Below are 27,939 nucleotides of genomic sequence, written 5' to 3' on the forward strand. Positions count from 1 at the left end.
AGGGGACGGGGATGGGGACAGCCCGGGGGGGTCCCGGGAAGGGAGGGGAGAGGTCCCCCAGCCCCGCAAAAAGGGGCGCAGCCACGAGGGGGGGACGCGAGTCGGAGGTCGGGGGCTCCGGGGCTGGCAGGGGGTGGGTGACACCCCCGGTGCCCAGCGCTGTCCCCACCGGGAAAGGGCCAGGAGCTGCTGGGAATGGACTGGGACGGACTGGGATGGGACTGGGAGAGACTGGGAATGGACTGGGACAGACTGGGATGGGACTGGGATGGGACTGGGACAGACTGGGACCCCAAAACCCCCCGGGGCTGGCACAGGTCGGTGGCGCTGAAGGGGACAGGACAGGGAGGGCGGGGCACTGGGACCAGTTCAGGACTGGACACTGGGACCAGTTCAGGACTGGGACCAGTTACCCCCGGGCACTGCACCAGTCCCATCAGTCGGCAGCACTGCTCCCAGTACCAGGTCTGACTGGTCCCAGTGTTCAGCACTGACTGGTCCCAGTTCCCAGGTCTGACTGGTCCCAGTACCCAGGACTGACTGGTCCCAATTCCCAGGTCTGACTGGTCCCAGTTCCCAGGTCTGACTGGTCCCAGTGTTCAGAACTGGACTAATCCCAGTTCCCAGGTCTGACTGGTCCCAGCTCCCAACACTGACTGGTCCCAGTACCGAACACTGACTGGTCCCAGTTCCCAACACTGACTGGTCCCAGTGCTGGGTCTGACTCGTCCCAGTGCTGGGTCCAACTGGTCCCAGTACCCAACACTGACTGGTCCCAGTTCCCAGGACTGACTGGTCCCAGTTCCCAGCGCTGACTGGTCCCAGTTCCCAGGTCTGACTGGTCCCAGTTCCCAACACTGACTGGTCCCAGTTCCCAACACTGACTGGTCCCAGTTCCCAACACTGACTGGTCCCAGTTCCCAGTGCAGACTGGTCCCAGTTCCCAGTACAGACTGGTCCCAGTTCCCAGTACAGACTGGTCCCAGTTCCCAGGTCTGACTGGTCCCAGTTCCCAGGTCTGACTGGTCCCAGTTCCCAGGTCTGACTGGTCCCAGTGCCCAACACTGACTGGTCCCAGTTCCCAGCGCTGACTGGTCCCAGCTCCCAACACTGACTGGTCCCAGTTCCCAGGACTGACTGGTCCCAGTTCCCAGGACTGACTGGTCCCAGTTCCCAACACTGACTGGTCCCAGTACCCAACACTGACTGGTCCCAGTTCCCAACACTGACTGGTCCCAGTTCCCAGGTCTGACTGGTCCCAGTACCCAACACTGACTGGTCCCAGTTCCCGGGTCTAACTGGTCCCAGTACCCAACACTGACTGGTCCCAGTTCCCAGGACTGACTGGTCCCAGTTCCCAACACTGACTGGTCCCAGTTCCCAGGACTGACTGGTCCCAGTACCCAGTGCAGACTGGTCCCAGTTCCCAGGTCTGACTGGTCCCAGTTCCCAGGACTGACTGGTCCCAGTTCCCAGGACTGACTGGTCCCAGTTCCCAGTGCAGACTGGTCCCAGTTCCCAGGTCTGACTGGTCCCAGTTCCCAGGTCTGACTGGTCCCAGTTCCCAACACTGACTGGTCCCAGTTCCCAGCGCAGACTGGTCCCAGTTCCCAGCGCTGACTGGTCCCAGTTCCCAACACTGACTGGTCCCAGTTCCCAGGACTGACTGGTCCCAGTTCCCAGCGCAGACTGGTCCCAGTTCCCAACACTGACTGGTCCCAGTTCCCAGGACTGACTGGTCCCAGTTCCCCGGTCTGACTGGTCCCAGTTCCCAGTGCAGACTGGTCCCAGTTCCCAGGACTGACTGGTCCCAGTTCCCAGAACTGACTGGTCCCAGTTCCCAGTGCAGACTGGTCCCAGTTCCCAGCGCTGACTGGTCCCAGTTCCCAGCTCTGACTGGTCCCAGTTCCCAGGACTGACTGGTCCCGCAGGCAGTGGGGGTGGCGGGGGGTGGCGGCCCCCCAGTATATTATTATTATAATTATTATAATTATTCTAATTATTTCCCGCTCTCGGGCTGTGCGTGACGTCTTAGGTTCCTTTTCTGTTGGTCCGTTCGTTGTTTTTGTTCCTCGTTCTGTCGCTCCGGGGGGGGCCCGGGGGGGTCCCGGGGGGGTCCCGGGGAAGGGGGGGGCGGGGCCGAACTCAGCACTTGAACAGCAAAAACATAAAAAGAAAGAATAAAAAAAAAATTAAAAAAAAAAATTAAAAATGTTTTGCAGAAAAAAAGGAGAAATAATCCGAGAGTTGCGAGGTTTCAGCTCCGTGGTGATGTCCCCATTGTCACCTTTGTCACCTCTGGGGGGCCGCTGAAGGGACCTCGGGGGTGACAGAGCTGGGACACGAGGGAGGGGACACAGGGGGACACCTCACAGTCCCAGGGTGGCACGGTGACAACGGCCCTGCTCCTGACTCTGGATCATTGGGGACGTGGACATGGGGACATTGGGCATGGGGACAGTGGGTAAGGGGACAGGGACACAGGGACAACGGCCCCGCTCCTGACCCCTGGATCCTTGGGGACATGGACATGAGGACATTGGGCATGGGGACACTGATATGGGGACATGGGCATGGGGACACAGACATGGGGACATTGAGTATGGTGACAACGGCCCCACTCCTGACTCCTGGATCCTTGGGGACATGGACACGGGGACATTGGACATGGGGACATTGAGCACAGGGACATTGGGCATGGGGACACTGGGCATGGGGACAAAGGCCCTGCTACTGACCCCTGGATCCTTGGGGACATGGACATGGGGACATCAGGCAGGGGGACATCAGGCACGGTGACAACAGCCCTGCTACTGACCCCTGGATCCTTGGAGATGTGGACACAGGGACATTGAGCACAGGGACATTGGGCATGGGAACACTGGGCATGGGGACATGGGGACACTGGGCACGGGGACATCAGGCATGGGGACATCAGGCATGGGGACATCAGGCACGGTGACAACAGCCCTGCTCCTGACCCCTGGATCCTTGGGGACATGGACATAAGGACATTGGGCATGGGGACATTGGATATGGGGACATGGGGATGGGGACACTGAGCATGGGGACACGGGTATGGGGACATGGACATGGGGACATTGGGCATGGGGACATCTGGCATGGTGACAATGGCCCCACTCCTGACCCTTGGATCCTTGGGGACGTGGACATGGGAACACAGACACGGACACATTGGGCATGGGGACGTGGACACGGGGACACTGGGCATGGGGACATGGGTATGGGGACACGGGTATGGGGACATCTGGCATGGGGACACTGGGCATGGGGACATGGGTATGGGGACACTGGGCATGGGGACATCTGGCATGGGGACAATGGCCCTGCTACTGACCCCTGGATCCTTGGGGACATGGACATGAGGACATTGGGTATGGGGACACAGGACAGGGCTGGGGACACTTGGGACAGGACTGGGGACATTTGGGACAGGGCTGGGGACATTCAGGGTACAAGAGGATTTTAACGGGGAACTTGAAGGGGGATTTTTAATGGGATCTTTAAAAGGGAGAATTTGAGGGGGGATTTTAATGGGGGGGAGTTTAGGGGAGGATTTAATGGGGGATTTTTAAGGGGGGATTTTTAAGGGGGGATTTTTAAGGGGGGATTTTAATGGGGGGAGTTTAGGGGCGGATTTTTAAGGGGGGATTTTAATCGGAATTTTTAAGGGGGGGTTTAGGGCAGGATTTAATGGGGGATTTTTAAGGGGGGGTTTTAATGGGGGGCGGTTTTAATGGGGATTTTTCAGGGGGATTTTTAATGGGGGATTTTTAATGGGGGATTTTTAATGGGGGGGTTTTAAGGGGGGTTTTTAATGGGAATTTTACGAGCGGCCGCAGGAGCCGCGCCCGGCGCTTTATGGAGCCTCATTAGGGACTGCAGCTATGCCGGGAATGTCCCCGGCTAATTAGGGCCGGGGGAGGGGACAGGGCTGGCACCAGGGGAGGGGACACGGGGCTGGCACCAGGGGAGGGGACAGGGCTGTCACCGCGGGAGGGGACACAGGACAGGGTGGGCAGTGACCCTCCAGTGTCCGAGTGAGGACTGGACACAAGGATGGGTCAGTGGGTCCTGCTGGGTTGGTGGCCCTGTGGCCACTGGCCATGTCCCCAGTGTCCCCTCTGGCCATGTCCCCTGTGTCCAGCCCTGGCCATGTCCCCAATGTCCCCTCTGTCCCCTCCTCCAGGACACTCCGAGGCCTCCCCAGCTCCTCCCCACAGGTGTGGTCACTCTGAGTGACCTCTGTCCCCTCTGGCCATGTCCCCTCTGTCCAGCCCTGGCCGTGTCCCCTCTGTCCCCTCTGTCCAGCCCTGGCCATGTCCCCTCTGTCCCCTCCAGCCCGGGGGGCTGTGCCAGGGCCAGGACCCCCGCAGTGACCCCGCAGTGACCACGGGGACATCGCCAGCCCTGAGCAGGGGACAGAGGGGACAGAGGGGACAGCGGGGCCAGGCCAGGGCGGCTGGGGGGACACTGGGGGGACACTGGGGGGCACAGGGACACTGGGAGCACTGGGGGGACACTGGGGACACTGGGGGGACAATGGGATTTCGTTTTCCGTTTCTCCAGTCCGAGCACTTTAACGAGCGCTCGCTTTTGTTCTGCTCCCGGCCCTGTTCCCATTTCCCCCATTCCCATTTCCCTGTTCCCATTTCCCATTCCCATTCCAATTTCCCCATTCCCATTTTCTCATTTCCCATTTTCCCATCCCCATTTCCATTCCCATTTCCTTGTTCTGGTTTCCCATTTCCCATTTCCCCATTCTCATTTTCCCATTTCCCGTTCCCCCATTTCCATTCCCCATTTTCTCATTTCCCATGTTCTCATTTCCCTGTTCCCATTTCCCCATTCCCATTCCAATTTTCTCATTTTCTTAGTTCCCACTTTCCCGTTCCCGTTTCCCCATTTCCCTGTTTTCCCGTTCCCATTTTCCTGTTCCCATTTTCTCATTTCCTATTCCCCTGTTCCCATTTCCATTTTCTCATTCCCCATTTCCTGTTCCCATTTCCCCGTTCCCCCGTTCCCATTTCCCCGCTCCCATTTCCCATTTCCATTTTCCTGTTCCCATTTCCCATTCTCTCATTTCCCATTCCCATTTTCTCAGTCCCCATTTCCATTTTCCATTTCCCATTCCCATTTTCCCATTCCCATTCCCATTCCCTCATTCCCCATTTTTTCTCATTTCCCATTTCCATTTTCCATTTCCCTGTTCCCATTTCCCATTTCCCCGTTCCCCCATTCCAATTTTCCCATTTCCCCATTCCCATTTCCCATTCCCCATTCCCATTCAAATTTCCCATTTATTCATTTCCCGTTTTCCCATTCCCATTCTCTCATTTCCCATTTCCCATTCCTGTTTCCCTGTTCCCATTCCCTCATTTCCCATTTCCCATGTTCCCATTCCCCATTTCCCCATTTCCCCATTCCCATTCCCTCATTTCCCCATTTCCCATTTCCATTTTCCATTTCCCCATTCCCCTGTTCCCATTTCCCATTTCCATTCCCTCATTTCCCATTCCCCATTTCCCATTCCCCATTCCCTCATTCCCCATTTCCCATTCCCTCATTTCCCATTCCCTGATTTCCCATTTCCCATTTCCCTGTTCCCATTTTCCCATTTCCCATTCCCCATTCCTGTTCCCATTCCCATTTTCCATTCCCATTTTCCATTCCCATTTCCCATTTCCCATTCCCCATGTTCCCATTTCCCATTCTCATTTCCCGTTTCCCCATTTCCCTGTTCCTCATGTTCCCATTTTCCCATTCCCTCATTTCCCATTCCCATTTTCCCATTTCCCATTCCCTCATTTCCCGTTCCCATTTCCCATTTCCCATTTTCTCATTTCCCATTCCCCATTTTCCCATTTTCCCATTTCCCATTTCCTGTTTCCCCATTTCCCATTCCCCTGTTCCTGTTTTCTCATTTCCCATTTCCCATTTCCCGTTCCCATTTTCCCGTTTCCCATTTCCCGTTTGTTTCCCCGTTGCCGGCCCCGCTCCCCCTGACCTAATTCGAGCCCAGCCCTTGTGACACAAATGAGGCCCGGGGACATCCGGGGGCCACCGGGGCCACCCACGGTGACAGCGGTGACAGCGGCTCCCGGAGCGGCCCCGGCGCTAATTAACGCAATTAACGCAATTAATGAAGGGAATTAATGAAGGGAGTTAATGAACGCGGGGCTTGGCCGCGATCCCGCCTGGACCGGAGCCACCAGAGCTGGGACAGGGAGGGGACAGAGAGAGGGGACAGGGAGGGGACAGAGAGAGGGGACAGGGAAGGGACAGGAAGGGGACAGGGGGGACGGGAGGGACAGAGGGGACAGAGAGAGGGGACAGAGAGAGGGGACAGAGAGAGGGGACAGAGAGAGGGGACAGAGCGGGGACAGAGGGGGGACAGAGGGGACAGAGAGGGGACAAGTGGGACAGGACGGACAGAGGGGATGGTGGCGACAGAGAGGGGACAAGGGACAGAGTGGACAGAAGGGACAGGGAAGAGACAGAGAGGGGACAGAAGGGACAGGGGGGACAGAAGGGACACAGACAGGGGACAGAGGTGACAGGGAAGGGACAGGGGACGGGGAGGGACAGAGGGGACAGAGAAGACGGGAGGGACAGGGAGGGGACAGAGAGGGGACAGAGGGGATGGGGGACACAGAGAGGAGACAAGGGACAGAGGGGATAGCGGGGACAGGGAGAAAAGGGAGGGGACAGAGGGGACAGAGAGGGGACAGAGGGGACAGGGAAGAGACAGAGATGGGGACAGGGAGGGACAGGGGGGACACAGGAGGGACAGGGAAGGGACAGGGGGTACAGGGGTCACAGGGGGGACAGGAGGGACAGAGGGGACAGAGAGGGGACAGAGAGGAGACAGAGGGGACAGAGAGGGGACAGAAAGAGGGGACAGAGGGGACAGGAGGGACAGAGAGCGGACGGGAGGGACAGAGAGGAGAAGAGGGACACAGGGGACAGAGGAGGGACACAGGGGACAGAGGGAACGGGAGGGACAGAGAGGGGATAGAGAGGGGACAGAGAGAGGGGACAGAGAGGGACAGGGAGGAAAGGGAGGGGACAGGAGGGACAGAGAGGGGACAGAGAGGATGGGGGGACAGAGGGGACAGAGAAGGGACAGGGAGGGACAGAGGGGATGGGGGGGACAGGAGGGACAGGGAGGGGGACAGGGAGAGGGACAGGGAGGACAGTGAGGGACAGGGAGGGACAAAGGGAACAGACAGGGGACGGGGGGACACAGAGAAGCGACAAGGGGGACAGAGGGGGGACAGAGATGGGGACAGGGAGGGGACAGAGGGGATGGGGAGGACAGAGAGGGGACAGAGAGGGGAAAGAGAGGAAAGGGAGGGGACAGAAGGGACAGGGAAGAGACAGATGGGGACAGGGGGGACAGGGAGGGACAGGGAAGGGACAGGGAGGGACAGGGAGGGGACAGCAGGGACATTGGGGACAATGGAGGGACAGAGAGGGGACAGGGAAGGGACAGAGAGGACAGAAGGGACAGAGAGAGGGGACAGAGGGAACGGGAGGGACAGGGAGGGGACGGGGATGGGGACAAGGGACAGAGGGGACAGCGGGGACAGGGAGGAAAGGGAGGGGACAAAGAGGACAGGGAAGAGACAGAGAGGGGACAGAGATGGGGACAGGGAGGGGACAGTGGGAACAGGGGGGACAGAAGGGACACAGACAGGGGACAGAGGTGACAGGGAAGGGACAGAGGGGACAGAGAGGGACGGGAGGGACAGGGGGGACAATGGAGGGACAGAGGTGACATTGGGGACACCCAAAGATTCCCGACCATTCCCAACCGATCCCAAAATTCCCGAATTTCCTGTGCCCTCCTCTGGGAAAGATCAGGAAAAACCTGGAGAAAATCTGGATTTAACTCCAGGAATTCCTGGAAAATTTCAGGAAAATCTGAAAAACCTTGGAACACCTGGAATATTCCTGGATAAACTCAAGAAAATGTGAAAAAATCTTGAGAAAATCTGGATTTCATTCCAGGAATTCCTGGAAAATTTCAGGAAAATCTGGAAAACCTTGGAACACCTGGAATATTCCTGGATAAATTCAGGAAAACCTTGATAAAATCTGGATTTAATCCAAGGAATTCCTGGGAAATTTCAGGAAAAACCTTGAGAAAATCTGGATTGAACTCCTGGAAAACCTCAGGAATTCCTGGAATAAAATCAGGAAAATGTGAAAAAACCTTGAGGAAATCTGGATTTTACTCCAGGAATTCCTGGAAAATTTCAGGAAAACTTTGGAAAACCTTGGAACACCTGGAATATTCCTGGATAAACTCAGGAAAACCTTGATAAAATCTGGATTTAATCCAAGGAATTCCTGGGAAATTTCAGGAAAAACCTTGAGAAAATCTGGATTTAACACCTGGAAAACCTCAGGAATTCCTGGAATAAAATCAGAAAAATGTGAAAAAACCTTGAGAAAATCTGGATTTAACTCCAGGAATTCCTGGATAAACTCAGGAATTTTCCACATCCAAACCCCTGGGAAAATGAAAAAACCAAAGCTGGGATTTCCTTGGAAAAGGGAATTTTTTTATTGGGAAATGGATGAGAGGCAGCGCCCGACCCTGCCCAGGGAAAAATGGGAAATAGAAAAAAATGGGAGTAAAAAATTGGGGGAAATGGGGGGAAATGGGGGAAAAAAATGGGGAAAAAATGGGAAAAAAATGAAAAAAAAGGGGGGGAAAAATGGGGAAAAAATGGGGGGAAAATGTGGGATAAAAAGGGGAAAAAAATTTTTAAAAAGGGGAAAAAAAGGAAACAAATGGGAAAAAAATGGGAAAAAAATGGGGGAAAATGGGGGGAAAATTGAGGGAAAGATGAGGAAAAAAAGAGGGAGAAATGGGAAAAAAATGGGAGAAAAATGGGGGAAAAAATGGGGGAAAAAATGGGAAAAAAATGGGAAAAAAATGGGAAAAAAATGGGAAAAAAAGGAAACAAATGGGAAAAAAATGGGGGGAAATGGGAGGAAAATTGAGGGGAAAATTGAGGGAAAAATGGGGAAAAAAGGGGGAGAAATGGGGGAAAAATGGGGGGGGGGGGAAAAACAAAAAAAGGGAAACAAATGGGAAACAAAGGGAAAAAAAAGGGGAAAAAAATGGGAAAAAAATGGGAAAAAATTTTAAAAAGGGGGAAAAAAAGGAAATAAATGGGGAAAAAATGGAACAAAAAAAGGAAAAAAATGGGGGGAAAATTGAGGGGAAAATGGGGAGAAAAATGGGGAAAAAATGGGAAAAAAATGGGAAAAAAATGGGAAAAAAATGGGAAAAAAATGGGAAAAAAATGGGAAAAAAATGGGAAAAAATGGGGAAAAAATGGGGAAAAAATGGGAAAAAATGGGAAAAAAATGGGAAAAAAATGGGAAAAAAATGGGAAAAAATGGGGAAAAAAATTGAAAAAAATGGGAAAAAAATGGGGGAAAAATGGGGAAAAAATGGGGAAAAAATGGGGAAAAAATGGGGAAAAAATGGGGAAAATTTTAAAAAGGGGGAAAAAATGGGAAAAAAATGGGAAAAAAATGGGGGAAAAAATTGAAAAAAATGGGAAAAAAATGGGGAAAAAATGGGAAAAAAATGGGAAAAAAGGGGAAAACTGAGAAAAATCAGGAAAAACTGTTAAAAACTGGGAAAAATCAGGAAAAGCTGGGAGTGAGGGGGGAGGCAGGCAGCAGCAGGACACGGGGATGTCCCTGGATCCCAAGGATTCCCCGAGGATTTTTGGGATGGGAGGAATTTCCCAGAGTGTCCCGAAGTTCCCAAGGGTGGGGAAGGAGAATTCCCCAAAAAAAAATAAAATTTTCTTGTGCTGGGAACGGCTCCAGGGGGAGATTCCTGAAATTCCAGCTGGGAATTGCAAATCCTGGCAGCTCAGGGGTCAGGCAGGGCCCACCTGGAAAGTTGAGAAATTTCTGGAATTTTTGCTCTGATTCCTTGGGGGGTTCCCATGGGGATGGGGTGGGGTGGGAGATGCTGCAGGAATCACCCAAAATTTATGGGAGAACAACCCAAAATTCCCTGGAAAACAACCCCAAAATCATGGGAAAACAACCCAAAATTCCCTGGGAAAAGAGCCCAAAATCCCTGGAAAAACAGCCCCAAATTCCTGGGAAAATAAGTCCAAATTCCAAAAAAAAAAGAGCCCAAAATTCCTGGAAAAACAATCCCAAATCCCTGGAAAAACAACCCCAAAATCCAATTAAAAACAAACCCCAAATCCCTGGGAAAAAGAGCCCAAATCCCTGGAAAAACAACCCCAAATTCCTAAAAAAAGAGCCCAAAATCTCTAGAAAAACAACCTCAAAATCCAATTAAAAACAACCTCAAATCCCTGGGAAAAGAGCCCAAAATCCATTTAAATACAACCCCAAACACTTGGAAGAGCAATCCCAAATTCCTAAAAAAAGAGCCCAAAATCCCTGGAAAAACAACACTAAAATCCAATTAAAAACAACCCCAAATTCCTGGAAGAACAACCCCAAATTCTCTGGAAAAAGAGCCCAAAATCCATTTAAATACAATCCCAAATCCCTGGGAAAACAACCACAAATTCATGGGAAAAGAACCCAAAAATCCTGGAAAAACAATCCCAAAATCCATTTAAATACAACTCCAAATTCCCTGGAAAAACAACCCCAAATTCCCTGGAAAACAATCCCAAAATCCCTAGAGAAACAGCCACAAATTCCTAAAATAACACCCCAAAACCCACTTAAAAAACAACCCCAAAACTAAATTTAGAACATCCCCAAATTCCTGGAAAAACAACCTCAAAATTTCTGAGAAAACATCTCCAAATCCCTGGAAAAACAGCCACAAAATCCTGGGAAAATGGCCAAAAATTCCTAGAAAAACACCCCAAAATCCAATTAAAACATCCCCAAACCCCTGGAAAAAACAAACCCAAATTCCTGGGAAAAGAGCCCAAAATCCATTTAAATACAACCCCAAATCTCTGGAAAAAATAACCCCAAAATTCCTGGGAAAACAACCCCAAATTCCTAAAAAAAGAGCCCAAAATTCCTGGGATAAGAGCCCCAAATTCCCTGGAAAACCAACTCCAAAATTCCTGGAAAATGAGCCCTAAATCCCTGGAAAAGGAGTCAAAAATTCCTAGAAAAACACCCCAAAAATCCATTTAAAAGCAACCCCAAATCCTTGGAAAAAATAACTCCAAATTCCTAAAAAAAAGAGCCCAAAATTCCTGGAAAAACAATCCCAAATCCCTGGAAAAACAACCCCAAATTCCTGGAAAAAGAGCCACAAATCCCCAGAAAAACAACCCCAAAAATCCATTTAAAAACAACCCCAAATTTCAATTAAAACCATCCCCAAATTCCTGGAAAAAACAACCCCAAATCCATTTAAATACAACCCCAAATTCCTAAAAAAAGAGCCCAAAATCCCTAGAAAAACAATCCTAAAATCCAATTAAAAACAACCCCAAATTCCTGGGAAAAGAGCCCAAAATCCATTTAAATACAACCCCAAATCTCTGGAAAAAAATAACCCCAAAATTCCTGGAAAAACAATCCCTAAATCCCTGGAAAAATGACCAAAAATTCCTAGAAAAACACCCCAAAAATCCATTTAAAAACAATCCCAAACCCCTGGAAGAATAACTCCAAATTCCTAAAAAAAGAGCCCAAAATCCCTGGAAAGACACCCCAAAATCCAATTAAAAACAACCCCAAATCCCTGGAAAAACAAACCCAAATTCCATGGAAAAATAGCCCTAAATTCCTAAAAAAAGAGCCCAAAATTCCTGGAAAAACAATCCTAAAATCCAATTAAAAACAAACCTGAAATCCCTGGAAAAACCCAAATTCCTAGAAAAAGAGCCTAAAATTCCTGGGAAAAGAGCCCCAAAATTCCTGGAGAAAGAGTCACAAATTCCTAGAAAAATAACCCCAAATTCCCAGGAAAATGCTCAGAAATTTCTGGAAAAAAAACCCCTAAATTCCTAAAAAAAGAGCCTAAAATTCTTGGGAAAAGAGCCCCAAAATTCCTGTAAAAACCACCCCAAATTCCCATTAAATTCACCCCAAAATCCAATTTAAACCACCCCAAACTCCTGAAAATCCCAAATTTGGGGATTTGGGAATTTTGGGAAATTTGGGGATTTGGGAATTTTGGGAATTTGGGAATTTGGGGATTGGGAGATTTGGGAATTTGTGAATTTGGGGATTTTGGGAATTTGGAAATCTGGAAAATTTGGAAATTTGGGAATTTGGAAATTTGGGAATTGAGGGAATTTGGGAATTGGGGGAATTTGGGAATTTGGAATTTTGGGAACTTGGGAATTTTGGAATTTGGGGAATTTGGGAATATGGGAATTTGGGGATTTGGGGAATTAGGGGAATTTGGGGATTGGGAAATTGGGAAATTTGGAAATTTTGGGAATTTGGGGATTAGGGGAATTTGGAAATTTGGAATTTTGGGAATTTGGGGAATTTTGGAATTTGGAAATTTGGAGAATTTGGGAATTTGGAAACTTGGGAATTTGGGAATTTGGGAATTTGGAATTTTGGGAATTTTGGAATTTGGAAATTTGGGGAATTTGGCAATTTTGGGAATTTGGGAATTTGGGAATTTTGGGAATTTGGAAATTTGGGAAATGTGGGAATTTAGGGATTTGGGGATTTGGGGAATTTGGGAATTTTTGGAATTTGGTAATTTGGGAAATTTGGGGATTTGGGGATTAGGGGAATTTGGGAATTTGGAGATTTGGGAATTTGGAGATTTGGGAATTTGGAGATTTGGAAATTTGGAAATTTTTGGGAATTTGGGAAATTTGGGAATTTGGAAATTTGGAGAATTTGGGAATTTGGAAACTTGGGAATTTGGGAATTTGGGAATTTTGGGGATTTGGGAATTTGGGAAATTTGGGAATTTGGGAATTGGGGAATTTTGGGAAATTGGGAAATTTGGGAATTTGGAAATTCTGGGAATTTGGAAATTTGGAGATTTGGGAAATTTGGGATTTGGGGATTTGGGAAATTTGGGAATTTGGGGATTGGGAAATTTGGGAAATTTGGGAATTTTGGGAATTTGGAAATTTGGGATTTGGAAATTTGGAGATTTGGGAATTGGGAAATTCAGAAATTTGGGAATTTGGGAATTTTAGGATTTGGAAATTTGGGAAATTGGGAAATTTGGGAATTTGGAGATTTGGGAAATTTGGGAATTTGGGGATTTTTGGGGAATTTAGGGAATCCTGACCTGGCCTCAGACGATCCCGAACCTTTCCGCCCTTTTCCGCTTCTTTGCCTGGATTTGGGGAAGGGAAAAAATGAGGGAAAATCCCCCAAAAATCCATGGGGGAGAATCCCAGGGAAGAGAGGAGGGGGAAAATGGGAAATTCCTGATGTAAAGGGAAGGAAAATCCTGGGATTGGGGGGGTTGGAGCAGAGAGAAATGGAAAGAAGAAATTCCTGGGAAAATGATCCTGAAATTCCTGGGAAAACAACCCCAAAATTCCTGGGAAAATGAGTCCCAAAATTCCTGGGAAAATGGACCTGAAAATCCTGGGAAAATGAATCCCAAAATTCCTGAAAAAACAGCCCCAAATCCCAGGATTTTCTCCCAAATCCCAGAAATCCCCTATCCCAATCCCAGGAATTCCCAGCCCCAATCCCAGGAATTCCCAGCCCCAAATCCCAGGAATTCCCAGTCCCAAATCCCAGGATTTCTGCCCCAAATCCCAGGAATTCCCAGCCCCAAATCCCAGGAATTCCCAGCCCCAAATCCCAGGAATTCCCAGTCCCAAATCCCAGGATTTCTGCCCCAAATCCCAGGAATTCCCAGCCCCAAATCCCAGGAATTCCCAGCCCCCAAATCCCAGGAATTCTGTCCCAATCCCATGAATTCCCAGCCCCAAATTTTGGGATTTCTGCCCCAATCCCAGGAATTCCCAGCCCCAAATCCCAGGAATTCCCAGCCCCAAATCCCAGGAATTCCCAGCCCCAATCCCAGGAATTTCCAGCCCCAATCCCAGGAATTCCCTGTTCCCAAATCCCAGGAATTTCTGCCCCCAAATCCCAGGAATTCCCAGCCCCAAATCCCAGGAATTCCCAGCCCCAAATCCCAGGAATTCCCACCCTCAATCCCAGGAATTCCCAGCCCCAAATCCCAGGAATTCCCAGCCCCAAATCCCAGGAATTCCCACCCTCAATCCCAGGAATTCCCAGCCCCAAATCCCAGGAATTCCCAGCCCCAAATCCCAGGAATTCCCAGCCCCAATCCCAGGAATTCCCAGTCCCAAATCCCAGGATTTCTGCCCCAAATCCCAGGAATTCCCAGCCCCCAAATCCCAGGAATTCCCAGTCCCAAATCCCAGGATTTCTGCCCCAAATCCCAGGAATTCCCAGCCCCAAATCCCAGGAATTCCCAGCCCCAAATCCCAGGAATTCCCAGCCCCAAATCCCAGGATTTCTGCCCCAAATCCCAGGAATTCCCAGCCCCAATCCCAGGAATTCCCAGCCCCAATCCCAGGAATTCCCAGCCCCAATCCCAGGAATTTCCCCAAATCCCAGGAATTCCCAGCCCCAAATCCCAGGAATTCCCAGCCCCAAATCCCAGGAATTTACCCCAAATCCCAGGAATTCCCAGCCCCAATTCCAGGAATTCCCAGCCCCAATCCCTGGAATCCCCAGCCCCAAATCCCAGGAATTCCCAGCCCCAATCCCAGGAATTCCCAGTCCCAAATCCCAGGAATTCCCAGCCCCAAATTTTGGGATTTCTGCCCCAATCCCAGGAATTCCCAGCCCCAAATCCCAGGAATTTCCCCAAATCCCAGGAATTTTTCCCCAAATCCCAGGAATTCCCAGCCCCAAATCCCAGGAATTCCCAGCCCCAAATCCCAGGAATTCCCAGCCCCAAATCCCAGGAATTCCCAGCCCCAAATCCCAGCAATTCCCAGCCCCAAATCCCAGAATTCCCAGCCCCAAATCCCAGGATTTCTGCCCCAAATTTTGGGATTCCAGCCCCAAAATCCCAGGATTTCTCTCCCAAATTTTGGGATTCCAGCCCCACCTCGGAGTCCTCGGCCGCGCCGGCCCCGGTGACGATCCCGAACCGTTCCTTCCTCTTCTTCAGCTTCTCGTCCTCCTCACTCTGGGAATGGGATCAGGAATGGGATTGGGATCAGGAATGTTGGGAATGGGATCAGGAATGGGATTGGGATGGGGATGTTGGGAATGGGAATGTTGGGATGGGATTGCGAATGGGATTGGAATGGGATTGGGATTTGGGAATAGGATTGGGAATGTTGGGATTGGGATTGGGAATGGGATTGGAATCAGAAATGGGATTGGGAATGGGATCAGGAATGTTGGGATGGGATGAGGATGTTGGGAATGGGCAATGGGTTTGGGAATGTTGGGAATGAGATTGGGATCAGGAATGGGATTGGGATCAGGAATGGGATTGGAAATGTTGGGAATGGGATCAGGAATGGGATTTGGGAATGGGATTGGAATGTTTGGAATGGGATTGGGATGGGGATCAAGAATGGGATTGGAATGGGATCAGGAATGTTGGGATGGGATTGGGAATGGGATTGGGAATAGGATTGGGATTGGGATCAGGAATGGGATTGGAATGTTGGGAATGGATTGGGATGGGAATGGGAATGTTGGGAATGGGGTTGGGAATGTTGGGAATGGGATTGGGAAAAGGATTGGGAATGGGGTTGGAATTGGGAATGTTGGGAATGGGGTTGGGATGGGATTGGGAATTGAATTGGAATGGGTTTGGAATGGGATTGGGATGGGATCAGAAATGGGATGGGGAACATCAGCAATGGGATCGGAATATTGGGATGGGATTGGGAAGGTTGGGAATGGGATCAGGAATGGGATTGGGAATGTCAGGAATGGATCCCTGAGATCCCTCCTGATCCCATTCCAGGGCAGGGAAACATTCCCGTTATCCCTGGGTGACCCAATTCCCAAAAACCCCAATTCCCAAATCCCAAAATTCCTGAAAAACCCCAATTCCCAAAAAAAAAAAACCCAATTCCAAAAAAACTCTAATTCCCCAAAACCCCAATTCTCAAACCTCAAAATTCCTGAAAAACTCCAATTCCCCAAAAACCCCAATCCCCCAACCCCAGAATTCCTGAAAAATCCCAATTCCTCAAAACCCCAATTCCCAAAAACCCCAAAATTCCCAAATTCCCAAGCACAGGGAAGGTTGGAGTTGGCAGGGCTGGAAAACTTTGGGATTTTGGGACAATCCAGTCCTTGGAATTCCCAAAATTCCCTAAAACCCCAAAATTCCCGAATTCCCAGAACTCCCCAAATCCCCCAAATCCCCCAAAATTCCCAAAAATTCCCAAATTCCCAACTCTCACCTTTTTGGACAGGGAGGAGACGTTGAGGCCGAACCTCTGGGCCCTTTCCTTGAGCTTCTCCAGGTTTATCTGGGAAATTTGGGATTTGGGATTTGGGGGAAAATCCCAGAATAAAATCCCCAAAAATTCCCCCCATTCCTGAGCTCCAGAGGAAAAAACCCTATGGAATTTCTGGGGAATCCCAACCCAAAATTCCAGGTCTGATCCCAAAAATTTCTGTTCCTGTTCCCAAAATTCCAGCTGTGATCCTAAAATTCCAACTGAGATCCCACCCAAAATTCCAGATTTGATCCCAAAATTCCCACTCCTGATCCCAAAAATTCCAGCTGAGATCCCAAAATTCCTGACCCCAAAATCCAGTTGAGATCCCAAAATTCTCACTCCTGTTCCCAAAAATTCCAGGTTTGATCCCAAAATTCCAGCTGTGACCCCAAAATTTCCAGCTGAGATCCCAAAAATTCCAGGTCTGATCCCAAAAAATTCCAACTCAGATCCCAAAATTCCAGCTGAGAGATCCCAAAAATTCCAGATCTGATCCCAAAATTCCAACTCAGATCCCAAAAATTCCCACTTCTGTTCCCAAAATCCAGCTATGATCCTAAAATTCCAACTGAGATTCCAAAAATTCCAACTGAGATCCCAAAAATTCCAGCTGAGATCCCAAAATTCCAGCCAAGTTCCCACCCAAAAGTCCAACTGAATTCCTCAAATTCCATTAAAATCCCCAATTCCATTAAAATTCCCAAAATTCCATTAATTTCCCCCAAATTCCCAGATTTCCTCACCGTGGGTTTGGAGTCTGCTGAGAGCCCTGGGGGAAAAAAGAAAAATTCCCATCAGGAATTGTCCAAAATTCCCAAATTTCACCTCAGAAATGGGAATTTGGGAACATCCCAAAATTCCAGCCCCAAATCCACCCCCAGGAATTCCAGGAAAATCCCAATCCTTGATTTTTTTTGGGATGAGGAATCCCAAATGTGGGATAATCCCAAAATTTCTGCTCCCAAAAATGTGGGAAAAGGGAAATCTGTGATCCCAGGGAATCCCAAAATTCCAGAAATTCCCAAAATTCCAGGAATTTCCATTCCCTGCTCCCCCTCCTCACCTTTTGTGGGAATTGTGGCCAAGCCAAACCTGTGGGAATAAAAAAAAAATGGGAATTAGGGCTGGAATTTTGGGAATTCTTGAAAAAAAAAGGGAATTAGGGCTGGAATTTTGGGAATTCTTAAAAAAAAATGGGAATTAGGACTGGAATTTGGGGAATTCTTAAAAAATAAATGGGAATTAAGGCTGGAATTTTGGGAATTCTCCTTCCCAGGGCTGGAATTTTGGGAATTCTCCTTCCCAGGACTTGGATTGGTTGGAAAATATTTGGAATTCCTGCAGGAATTCCCAAATTTTCTTTTCCAGCTCCATGCAAGGGACTGGAGAGGATTTTTCCATGGAAAAAAAATTTGGGAATGGGATGGGAAGGAGCAGAAATGGCACAAAATTCCCACCTGGAAAATTTCCCAAAATCCCAGGGGTGAGGAATCCCAAAAATATCCCACAAGATTAAAAAAAAAATCCCACAAAATCCCCAAAATTCCCTCAAAATCCCCCAAAAATCCCAACATTTTCCCATCCCAGGTAGGAATCCCATCCTGAATTCCCAGAATTCCCCAAATTCCCCCCAAATTTCCCAGAATTCCCAAAATTCCCATCCTGAATTTTCCCAAAACTCCCCCCAGAATTCCCAAAAATTCCCCAAAACTCCCCTCAGATTCCCCTCAGAATTCCCAAAATGCCCTCAAATTCCTGGAATTTCCCCTCAGCATTCCCAAAATTCCCCCCCAGAATTCCTGGAATTCCCAGAATTTCCCCCAAAATCCCCCCAGAATTCCCCAAATCCCCTCAGAATCCCCCTAGAATTCCCCTCAGAATTCCCAAAAATCCCAAAATCCCCCCAGAATTCCCCCAAGAATGCCCAAAATTCCTCAGAATTCCCCAAATTCCCCCAGAAATTCCCAAAATCCCCTCAGAATCCCCCCAGAATTCCCAAAAGTTCCAAAATTCACCCAGAATTCCCCCAAGAATTCCCAAAATTCCCCCACAATTTCCCCCCGAAATCCCCCAGAAATCCCCAGATTTCTCCCCAAATTCCCAGATTTCCCCCAGAATTCCCAGATTTCCCCCAGAATTCCCAAAAATCCTCCCCAAATTCCCAGATTTCCCCCCTGACCGTGCTGCCCTCGCTGCCTTTTTGCTCTCCAGGCTGACGGGAACATTGAAGCGCTCGGCGCGTTTCTGCATCCGCTGGAATGGGAAATTTGGGAATTTGGGATTGGGGATTTGGGGACAGGGAATGGGGCAGGGAATGGGATTTGGGATTGAGGAATGGGATTTGGGATTGGGAATTTGGGAATGGGAATGGGATTGGCAAATGGGAATGGGATTTGGGAATGGGAATTGGGATTGGGGATTTGGGAGTGGGATTTGGGATTGGGGGATGGAGTATGGGATTGAGACAGGGAATGGGACTGGGATTGGGAATGGGAATTTAGGAACTGGGAATGGGATTTGGGAATTGGGAAACAGGGAATGGGATTTGGGAATTGGGAATGGGATTTGGGAATGGGAATTGGGAATGAAGGACAGGGAATTGGATTGGGAATTGGATTGGGATTGGGAATGGGGCAGGGAATGGGGTTGGGAATGGGGAATGGGACTGGGATTGGGAATTGGGATTGGGGATTTGGGATTGGGGGACAGGGAATGGGATTGGGATTGGGAATTAGGATTGGGAGTGGGAACGGGGGATGGAGTATGGGATTGAGACAAAACATGGGACTGGGATTGGGAATAGGAGTGGGAATGGGGCAGGGATTGGGAATGGGAATTTAGGAACTGGGAATGGGATTTGGGAATTGGGAATGGGAATTGGGGATTGGGAAACAGGGAATGGGATTTGGGAATTGGGAATGGGATTTGGGAACGGGGCAGGGAATGGGACTGGGAATGGGAATTGGGATGGGATTTGGGAATGGGATTTGGGAATGGGATTTGGGAACGGGGCAGGGATTGGGAATGGGACTGGGATTGGAACTGGGAATAGGGCAGGGATTGGGGATGGGAATTGGGAATGGGGATTGGGAATGGGACTGGGAATGGGACTGGGAATGGGATTTGGGAATGGGATTTGGGAACGAGGGACAGGGAATGGGATTGGGAATTGGGAGTGGGATTTGGGATTGGGACTGGGAATGGGGTCGGGAATGGGATTGGGAACAGGACAGGGAATGGGATTTGGGGGACAGGGAATGGAAATTGGGAATTGGGAGTTGGGATTGGGACTGGGGATTTGGGAATTGGGAATGGGAATTGGGAATGGGATTGGAAATGGGGCTGGGATTTGGGAATTGGGATTTGGGAATTGGGATTGGGAACAGGACTGGGAATCAGAGACTGGGACTGGACTGGGATTGGAACTGGGAATAGGATTGGGATTAGGGAACAGGATTGGGAACGGGAACGGGAATGGGGCAGGGACTGGGACTAGGGGACAGGGAATGGGAGTGGGATTGGGAATTGGGAGTGGGATTGGGAATGGGATTTGGGAATTAGGAATGGGATTTTGGATTGGGAATGGGGCAGGGAATGGGGTTGGGAGCGGGGATGGGAGTGGGGATGGGGTTGGAAATTGGGAATGGGATTTGGGATTGGGGTTAGGAATGGGAGTGGGAATGGGAACGGAATGGGATTGGGGTTGGGACTGGGATTTGGGATTGGGAGTGGGAATGGGGTTGGGAACAGGATTGGGAATGAGAATGGGATTGGGACTGGGAACAGGGCAGGGATTGGGAATGGAACTGGGAATCAGGGACTGGGACTGGAACTGGGAATAGGATTGGGATTAGGGAACGGGAATAGGGCAGGGATTGGGAATTGGGATTTGGGATTGGGAGTTGGGATTGGGGCAGGGAACAGGAGTGGGGAACACGGAATGGGGCAGGTATTGGGAGTGTGACTGGGAATGGGATTTGGGATTAGGGGACAGGGAATGGGACTGGGAATTGGGACTGGGAGTTGGGATTGGGACTGGGAGTGGGAATGGGATTGGGAATAGGACAGGGATTGGGAATGGGAATGAGAATGGGATTGGGACTGGGAACAGGGCAGGGAATGGGAATTGGGGGACAGGGAATGGAAATTGGGAATTGGGAGTTGGGATTGGGACTGGGGATTTGGGAACTGGGAATGGGAATTGGGAATGGGATTGGAAATGGGGTTGGGATTTGGGAATTGGGATTTGGGAATTGGGATTGGGAACAGGACTGGGAATCAGAGACTGGGACTGGATTGGGATTGGAACTGGGAATAGGATTGGGATTAGGGAACAGGGTTGGGAATGGGATCGGGAATGGGGCAGGGATTGGGAGTGGGACTGGGGGACAGGGGATGGGAATTGGGAATGGGATTTTGGATTGGGAATGGGGCAGGGAATGGGGTTGGAGATTGGGAATTGAATGGGATTGGGAATAGGAATTGGGAATGGGACTGGGATTTGGGATTGGGAATTGGGAATGGGACTGGGAAATTGGGGTTGGGATTGGAAAGGGGACTGGGATTTGGGAATGGGATCAGGATAGGAATTGGGGACTGGGAATGAGAATTGGATTGGGATTTGGGAATTGTGAATGGGACTGGGAATGGGGCAGGACTGGGATTGGAACTGGGAGTGGGAACAGGACTGGAATTGAGATTGGGAATGGGATTGATATTGGGATAGGGACTGGGATTGGGAACGGGACTGGCAATTCCCAGGGGGAAATCTGGGAGTTTCCAGTGAAAAAAATGGGGATTTACCAGAAAAAAATGGGATTTTCTAGTGAAAAATTGGGATTTTCCAGGTTAAATTTGGGATTTTGCAGAGAAAAATGGGATTGTCCAGGGAAAAATCAAAAAGCAGGAGCAGAGTGCTGGGAATTGCTGCCCAGATCCCGAATTTTCCACCCCAAAGTCACTGTGGGATCCCAGCCAGGCCCCAAATCCCAGCGAACAGCTGGAAAGGAGCACGAGGGAATTCCAGGAATTTGGAGCTTTTCCAGAGGGGCCTCAGGGGGCTTTAGGGAGCCCAAAAAATGGGAAAAAAAGGAAAAAAAAAAGGAAAAAAATTGGGATTTTGGGAAGGGGACGGAGCTGGGGCTGATCCCAACCCAGGGGGATCCCAGGGGTGAGGAATCCTCTGGGAATTCTGTTCCAGGTAGGAATTCCATCCCAAAAATTCCACAAAATTCCCATTTTCCCAGAATTTCCCTATCCCAGATCACTCCAGCCTGGCCTGGGACAATTCCAGGGCTGGAAAATCCCAAAAAAATCGGGATCAGGGAATTTTTTACCTCCATCTGGGAGATTTCTGAGGAGATTTTCACCACCTTCTTCTCCTGGATCCTGGAAAAAGTTTGAGGAAAAAAAAGAGAGGAAAGGTCAGGGATGCTCCAGGTGGGATTTGGAATCCAGGAATTCCCAGCCCCAGGAATCCCAAATTCACAAAATCCCAAATCCCAGGAATCCCAAATCCAAGAATTCCCAGCCCCAGGAATCCCAAATCCAGGAAATCCCCAACTCAAGGGAATCCCCAAATCTAGGAAATCCCAAATCCAAGGAATCCCAAATCCAAGAATCCCCAAATCCAGGAATTCCCAAATCCAGGGAATCCTAACTCCAGGAATTCCCAAATCCAGGAACTCCAGGAAATCCCAAATCTCAAGAATCCCAAATCCAGGAATCCCCAAATCCAGGAATTCCCCAAAACCAGGAATTCCCCAAAACCAGGAATTCCAAATCCAGGGAATTCCAAATCTCACGGAATTCCCAAATGCAGGAAATCCCAAATCCAGAAATTCCCAAATCCAGGGAATCCCAGCCCCAGGAATCGCAAATCCAGGAATTCCCAAATCCCAGGGAATCCCAAATCCAGGAAATCCTAACTCCAGGAAATCCCAAATCCAGGAACTCCAGGAACTCCCAAATCTCAAGAACCCCAAATCCAGGAATTCCCAAATCTCTCACGGAATCCCAAATCCAGGAAATCCCAAATCCAAGGAATCCCAAATCCAGGAAATCCCCAAATCCAGGGAATCCTAACTCCAGGAAATCCCAAATCCAGGAATCCCCAAACCCAGGAAATCCCCAAAACCAGGAATTCCCCAAAACCAGGAATTCCAAATCCATGGAATTCCAAATCTCAGGGAATCCCAAATGCAGGAAATCCCCAAATCCAGAAATTCCCAAATCTCTCACGGAATCCCAAATCCAGGAAATCCCAAATCCAGGAATCCCCAAATCCAAGGAATCCCAAATCCAGGAACTCCAGGAAATCCCAACTCCAGGAAATCCCAAATCTCAAGAACCCCAAATTCAGGAAATCCCAAATCCAGGAATTCCCAAATCTCTCAGGGAATCCCAAATCTCTCAGGAAATCCCAAATCCAGGAAATCCCAAATCCAGGAAATCCCCCAAAACCAGGAATTCCCCAAAACCAGGAATTCCAAATCCAGGAAATTCCAAATCTCAGGGAATTCCCAAATCCAGGAAATCCCAAATCCAGAAATTCCCAACTCCAGGAATCTCAAATCCAGAACTTCCCAAATCCAGGAAATCCCCAAATCCAGGAATTCCCAAATCTCAGGGAATCCCAAATCTCAGGGAATCCCAGCCCCAGGAATTCCCAGCCCCCCCAGTGCCCTCCCCAGCCCCCATTCCCAAGGAATTTTCAGGAATTCTCTCTCACACGTCGGGGGATTTCACCGGCGCCTCCTCCACCTTGGCCGGCGGCTCCGGGGCCTTGGGCTCCTCCTCCTGAAAAAAACAGGGAAAACATGGCAAAAACATGGGAAAAACATGGGAAATCCATAAAATCCATGGGAAAAACATGGGAAATCCATCAAATTCATGGGAAAAATGTGGGAAATCCATGGAAAAACCATGGGAAATCCATCAAATCCAAGAGAAAACCAACAAATCTATGGGGAAAAAAAAAGGGGAATCCATGGGAAATCCATGGGAAATCATCCAGGGGAAATCCATCAAATCCATGGGGAAATCCAGGGGAAATCCATTGGAAATCCATCAAAACCATGGAAAAATCCATGGAAAATCCATGGGAAATCATCCCTGGAAAATCCATGGGAAATCCATCAAAATCATGGAAAAATCCATGAGAAATCATCCCTGGAAAATCAACCATGGAAAACCCATGGAAAACCCATGGAAAATCCATCAAATCCATGGAAAAATCCATGGAAAAATCCACGGAAAAATCCATCAAACCCATAGGAAATCCAGGGGGAATCCATGGGAAATCATCCAGGGGAAATCCATCAAATCCATTATAAAAACATGGGAAATCCAGGGAAAATCCATGAAAAACCCATGGGAAACCCATGAAATCCATGGAAAATCCACAGAACATCCATCAAATCCATGGGAAATCCACGGAAATCCATCAAAACCATGGAAAAATCAATGGAAAATCCATGGGAAATCATCCCTGGAAAATCAACCATGGAAAATCCATCAAACCCATGGAAAATCCATGGAAAATCCATGAATCCATCCCAGGCCAAGGCCATTCTCAAGGACCAATCCCCAAGCCAGCTCCAGAATTCCCAGATTTCTGCACAGCTGGACCCTGGCTCCCACAGAATTCCCAATTTTCCTGAGCTGCAGGAAGTCTGGGATTTACAAGGAGTTGGGAATAATTCCATCCCCATCCCAAATATTCCATGGGAAAATGGAAAATCCCCAATTTCCTTCATCTGTCCTGTGGGGAAAATCGATTCCTGAGTTTTTCTCAGCACAAATTCCCTTTTCCAGGCAGGAATTAATTCCCAAAATCCCAAAAATTCCCCAAAAATCTCCCTTTTCCCAGCCCTCCCCCATCCCAGGGACTCCAGTCTGGTCTGGGATAATTCCAGGGATGGGAATTCTGCTCCAGGCAGGAATTTCATCCCAAAATCCCACAAATTCCCTTTTCCCCAGAATTTCCCTACCCCAGGGAGGGACCAAACCCAAAATCTGAGATCCCAAAATCCGAGATCCCAAAATCTGGGATCCCCCATCTGGAATTCCAGGGATCTGGAATATCCCAGGCACCAAATCCAGCAGATTTAAACCCAAAAAAAAGATGGGAATACAGTTTAAATCCCACAAGGTGTTGGAATGCTGCCTCATTCCCACCCAGAACCTTCTGGAAAACCTGGAATATCCCAAAAATTCCCACCTCAATCTCCTCTCCCAGCACATCCTCCTCGTTGGGCTCCTCCTCAGCTGCAAAAGAAAACCAGGAGCTGGAAAATTCCATGGGAATTCCAGGAAAATTCCACGGGGAATGGCAGGAAAATTCCTTGGGGAATGGCAGGAAAATTCCATGGGAATGGCAGGAAAATTCCATGGGAATGGCAGGAAAATTCCTGGGGGAATGGCAGGAAAATTCCTGGGGGAATGGCAGGAAAATTCCGTGGGGAATGGCAGGAAAATTCCTTGGGGAATGGCAGGAAAATTCCATGGGGATGGCAGGAAAATTCCTGGGGGAATGGCAGGAAAATTCCATGGGGAATGGCAGGAAAATTCCTTGGGGAATGGCAGGAAAATTCCACGGGGAATGGCAGGAAAATTCCATGGGGAATGGCAGGAAAATTCCTTGGGGAATGGCAGGAAAATTCCGTGGGGAATGGCAGGAAAATTCCATGGGGAATGGCAGGAAAATTCCATGGGGAATGGCAGGAAAATTCCTTGGGGATGGCAGGAAAATTCCTCGGGGAATGGCAGGAAAATTCCTTGGGGATGGCAGGAAAATTCCTCGGGGAATGGTAGGGAAATTCCTGGGGAATGCCAGGAAAATTCCTTGGGGAATGGCAGGAAAATTCCTGGGGGAATGGCAGGAAAATTCCACGGAGAATGGCAGGAAAATTCCTGGGGGAATGGCAGGAAAATTCCACGGAGAATGGCAGGAAAATTCCTTGGGGAATGGCAGGAAAATTCCACGGGGAATGGCAGGAAAATTCCACGGGGAATGGCAGGGAAATGAGGATTTTGCTGGAGAAGGGGGCAGGGGGAATTCCAGCCAGGAATTCTGTGGGATTTGTTGGATTTGGGAATGCTCACCGTGCTCCTCCAGGTAGGCCTGCAGCCGATGGATCAGGTCCTGTTTGTTGCCTTTGGCTTCCAGCCCCCGGGCCAGGCACTCCTGCTTCAGCTCGGCCAGCTGGGGAAAGCCGGGGGGGGGAATTAAACAGCTGGGAATTGGGGATTAAACATCCGGGAATTGGGGATTAAACATCCAGGAATTGGGGATTAAAGATCTGGGAATTGGGGATTAAAGATCCAGGAATTGGGGATTAAACATCCTGGGAATTGGGGAATTAAACATCTGGGAATTGGGGATTAAAGATCTGGGAATTGGGGATTAAAGATCTGGGAATTGGGGATTAAACATCCAGGGATTGGGGAATTAAATATCCAGGAATTGGGGAATTAACAGCTGGGAATTGGGGATTAAACATCCAGGGATTGGGGAATTAAACATCCAGGAATTGGGGAATTAAACATCTGGGAATTGGGGAATTGGGGATTAAAGATCCAGGAATTGGAGAATTAAAGATCCAGGAATTGGGGATTAAACATCCAGGAATTGGGGATTAAACATCCAGGAATTGGGGATTAAAGATCTGGGAACTGGGGATTAAACATCCAGGAATTGGGGATTAAACATCCTGGAATTGGGGAATTGGGGAATTGGGGAATTAAACATCTGGGAATTGGGGAATTAAACATCCAGGAATTGGGGATTAAACATCCAGGAATTGGGGAATTGGGGATTAAACACCTGGGAATTGGGGATTAAACATCTGGAAACTGGGGAATTAAAGATCCAGGAATTGGGGATTAAAGATCCTGGGATTGGGGAATTGGGGATTAAACACCTGGGAATTGGGGATTAAACATCTGGAAACTGGGGAATTAAAGATCCAGGAATTGGGGATTAAAGATCCTGGGATTGGGGATTAAACATCCAGGAATTGGGGATTAAAGATCTGGGAATTGGGGATTAAACATCCAGGAATTGGGGATTAAACATCCAGGAATTGGGGATTAAACACCTGGGAATTGGGGATTAAACATCTGGAAACTGGGGAATTAAAGATCCAGGAATTGGGGATTAAAGATCCTGGGATTGGGGATTAAACATCCAGGAATTGGGGATTAAACATCCTGGGAATTGGGGAATTAAACAGCTGGGAATGGGGGAGTTGGGGATTAAACATCCAGGAATTGGGGATTAAAGATGCAGGAATTGGGGAATTAAAGATCCTGGGAATTGGGGAATTAAAGATCCAGGTATTGGGAATTAAAGATGTAGGAATTGGGGAATTAAAGATGCAGGAATTGGGAATTAAAGATCTGGGAATTGGGGAATTAAAGATCCTGGGATTGGAGAATTAAAGATCCAGGAATTGGGGATTAAAGATCCGGGTATTGGGGAATTAAAGATGCAGGAATTGGGAACTAAAGATCTGGGAATTAGGGAATTAAAGATGCAGGAATTGGGGAATTAAAGATCCAGGTATTGGGGGATTAAAGATGCAGGAATTGGGGAATTAAAGATCTGGGAACCAGGGATGTAAGATCCAGGAATTGGGGAATTGGGAATTAAAGATGCAGGAACTGGGGAATTAAAGGTCCTGGGATTGGGGAATTAAACATCCTGGGAATTGGGGAATTAACCGTTTCAGGAATTGGGGAATTGGTGAATTAAAGATCCAAGAATTGGGGATAAAGATCCAGGAACTGGGGAATTAAAGATGTAGGAATTGGGGAATTACAGATCCTGGGATTGGGGAATTAATGATGCAGGAATTGGAGAATTGGGGAATTAAACACCCAGGTTCCCTCAGAGCCCCCGCGGGCCCCGGTTCTCCCTCAGCCCCTCAGGCCCCTCAGAGCCCCCCCGGCCCCAGCGCTCCCTCAGAGCCCCCTCAGAGCTCCCTGCCCGCTTCCCGCCGCTCCCCCGCGCTCTCCCTCAGTCCCAGCCCTGACTCCCGCGCTGTCCCCGCGCGCTGTCCCGGTTGCCGGGCTCTGTCTCCGCTGTCCCCGCCGTTCCCCCGCCGTTCCCCCGCCGTGATCCCGGCCCCGTTCCCGCTCCCTCAGGCACCTTCAGCTTGTGCAGCTCCACCGGCTCCGCCGCCATCTTGGCACCCCCCCGCCGCCGGCCCCGCCCCTCACGGCGCGTCGACCAATCAGAGCCGCGCGTCCTCCGCAGTCCCGCCCAAATCCGCCGCTCGCCATTGGTCAGTGCTGCCGGTAGCTCCCGCCACTGATTGGCCTGTCGGGTTCTAAGGGGCGGAGCTATTTGACTGACGTGCAGATGAACCAATGGAAGGAGATACACGCTGAGAGGCGACCAATGGAAAGAGAGGGCGGGAACGGGGACTTCCGGGAGGTGAGGCCCGGACCGGCCTGGGGGTCATTGAGGGACTCGGGTGTAATT

At 49.3% G+C, this 27,939-nt stretch overlaps 2 protein-coding genes across 3 annotated transcripts; both read right to left on the reverse strand.

Moving 5' to 3' along the window:
- Positions 1-596: 596 nt before the first annotated feature.
- LOC117008957 (DNA-directed RNA polymerase V subunit 1-like) lies at positions 597-2,648 on the reverse strand. The gene is made up of 3 exons (XM_033083099.1): positions 2,622-2,648; positions 750-1,827; positions 597-705 (listed from the first exon to the last, which is right to left on the reverse strand). Exons 1-3 carry the CDS (start codon positions 2,646-2,648, stop codon positions 611-613), a joined length of 1,200 nt encoding a protein of 399 aa, XP_032938990.1. The 3' UTR covers positions 597-610.
- On the reverse strand, positions 2,117-27,661 carry LOC117009190 (SAP domain containing ribonucleoprotein). 2 transcript variants are annotated; one of them, XM_033083436.1, is made up of 12 exons: positions 27,604-27,661; positions 25,557-25,656; positions 24,673-24,719; positions 23,182-23,249; positions 21,788-21,839; positions 18,631-18,704; positions 17,515-17,543; positions 17,195-17,220; positions 16,410-16,478; positions 15,089-15,169; positions 13,277-13,324; positions 2,117-2,151 (listed from the first exon to the last, which is right to left on the reverse strand). In XM_033083436.1, exons 1-11 carry the CDS (start codon positions 27,637-27,639, stop codon positions 13,283-13,285), a joined length of 624 nt encoding a protein of 207 aa, XP_032939327.1. In that variant the 5' UTR covers positions 27,640-27,661; the 3' UTR covers positions 2,117-2,151; positions 13,277-13,282. The 2 variants fall into 2 exon arrangements, with proteins under 2 accessions (XP_032939327.1, XP_032939326.1); XM_033083435.1 differs by lacking the exon at positions 2,117-2,151 and adding an exon at positions 9,663-9,947.
- Positions 27,662-27,939: the final 278 nt, after the last annotated feature.

Source organism: Catharus ustulatus, chromosome 31, assembly GCF_009819885.2.
Source record: "Catharus ustulatus isolate bCatUst1 chromosome 31, bCatUst1.pri.v2, whole genome shotgun sequence".
Classification (NCBI taxonomy): domain Eukaryota; kingdom Metazoa; phylum Chordata; class Aves; order Passeriformes; family Turdidae; genus Catharus; species Catharus ustulatus.

Excerpts from the sequence above, each read along its gene's own strand:
- LOC117009190 (XM_033083436.1), bottom strand. The coding sequence starts at position 27,639 with ATGGCGGCGGAGCCGGTGGAGCTGCACAAGCTGAAG. Across the intron at positions 21,840-23,181 it reads CCGGTGAAATCCCCCGACGT|GATCCAGGAGAAGAAGGTGG; the intron begins GTGAGAGAGAAT and ends AACTTTTTCCAG. Across the intron at positions 15,170-16,409 it reads TCTCCTCCCTGTCCAAAAAG|AGTGAGGAGGACGAGAAGCT; the intron begins GTGAGAGTTGGG and ends TCCCATTCCCAG.
- LOC117008957 (XM_033083099.1), bottom strand. The coding sequence starts at position 2,648 with ATGTCCCCAAGGATCCAGGAGTCAGGA. Across the intron at positions 1,828-2,621 it reads CAAGGATCCAGGAGTCAGGA|TCAGTTCTGGGAACTGGGAC; the intron begins GTGGGGCCGTTG and ends AACTGGGACCAG. Across the intron at positions 706-749 it reads TCAGTGTTGGGTACTGGGAC|CAGTCAGTGTTGGGAACTGG; the intron begins CAGTTGGACCCA and ends CAGCACTGGGAC.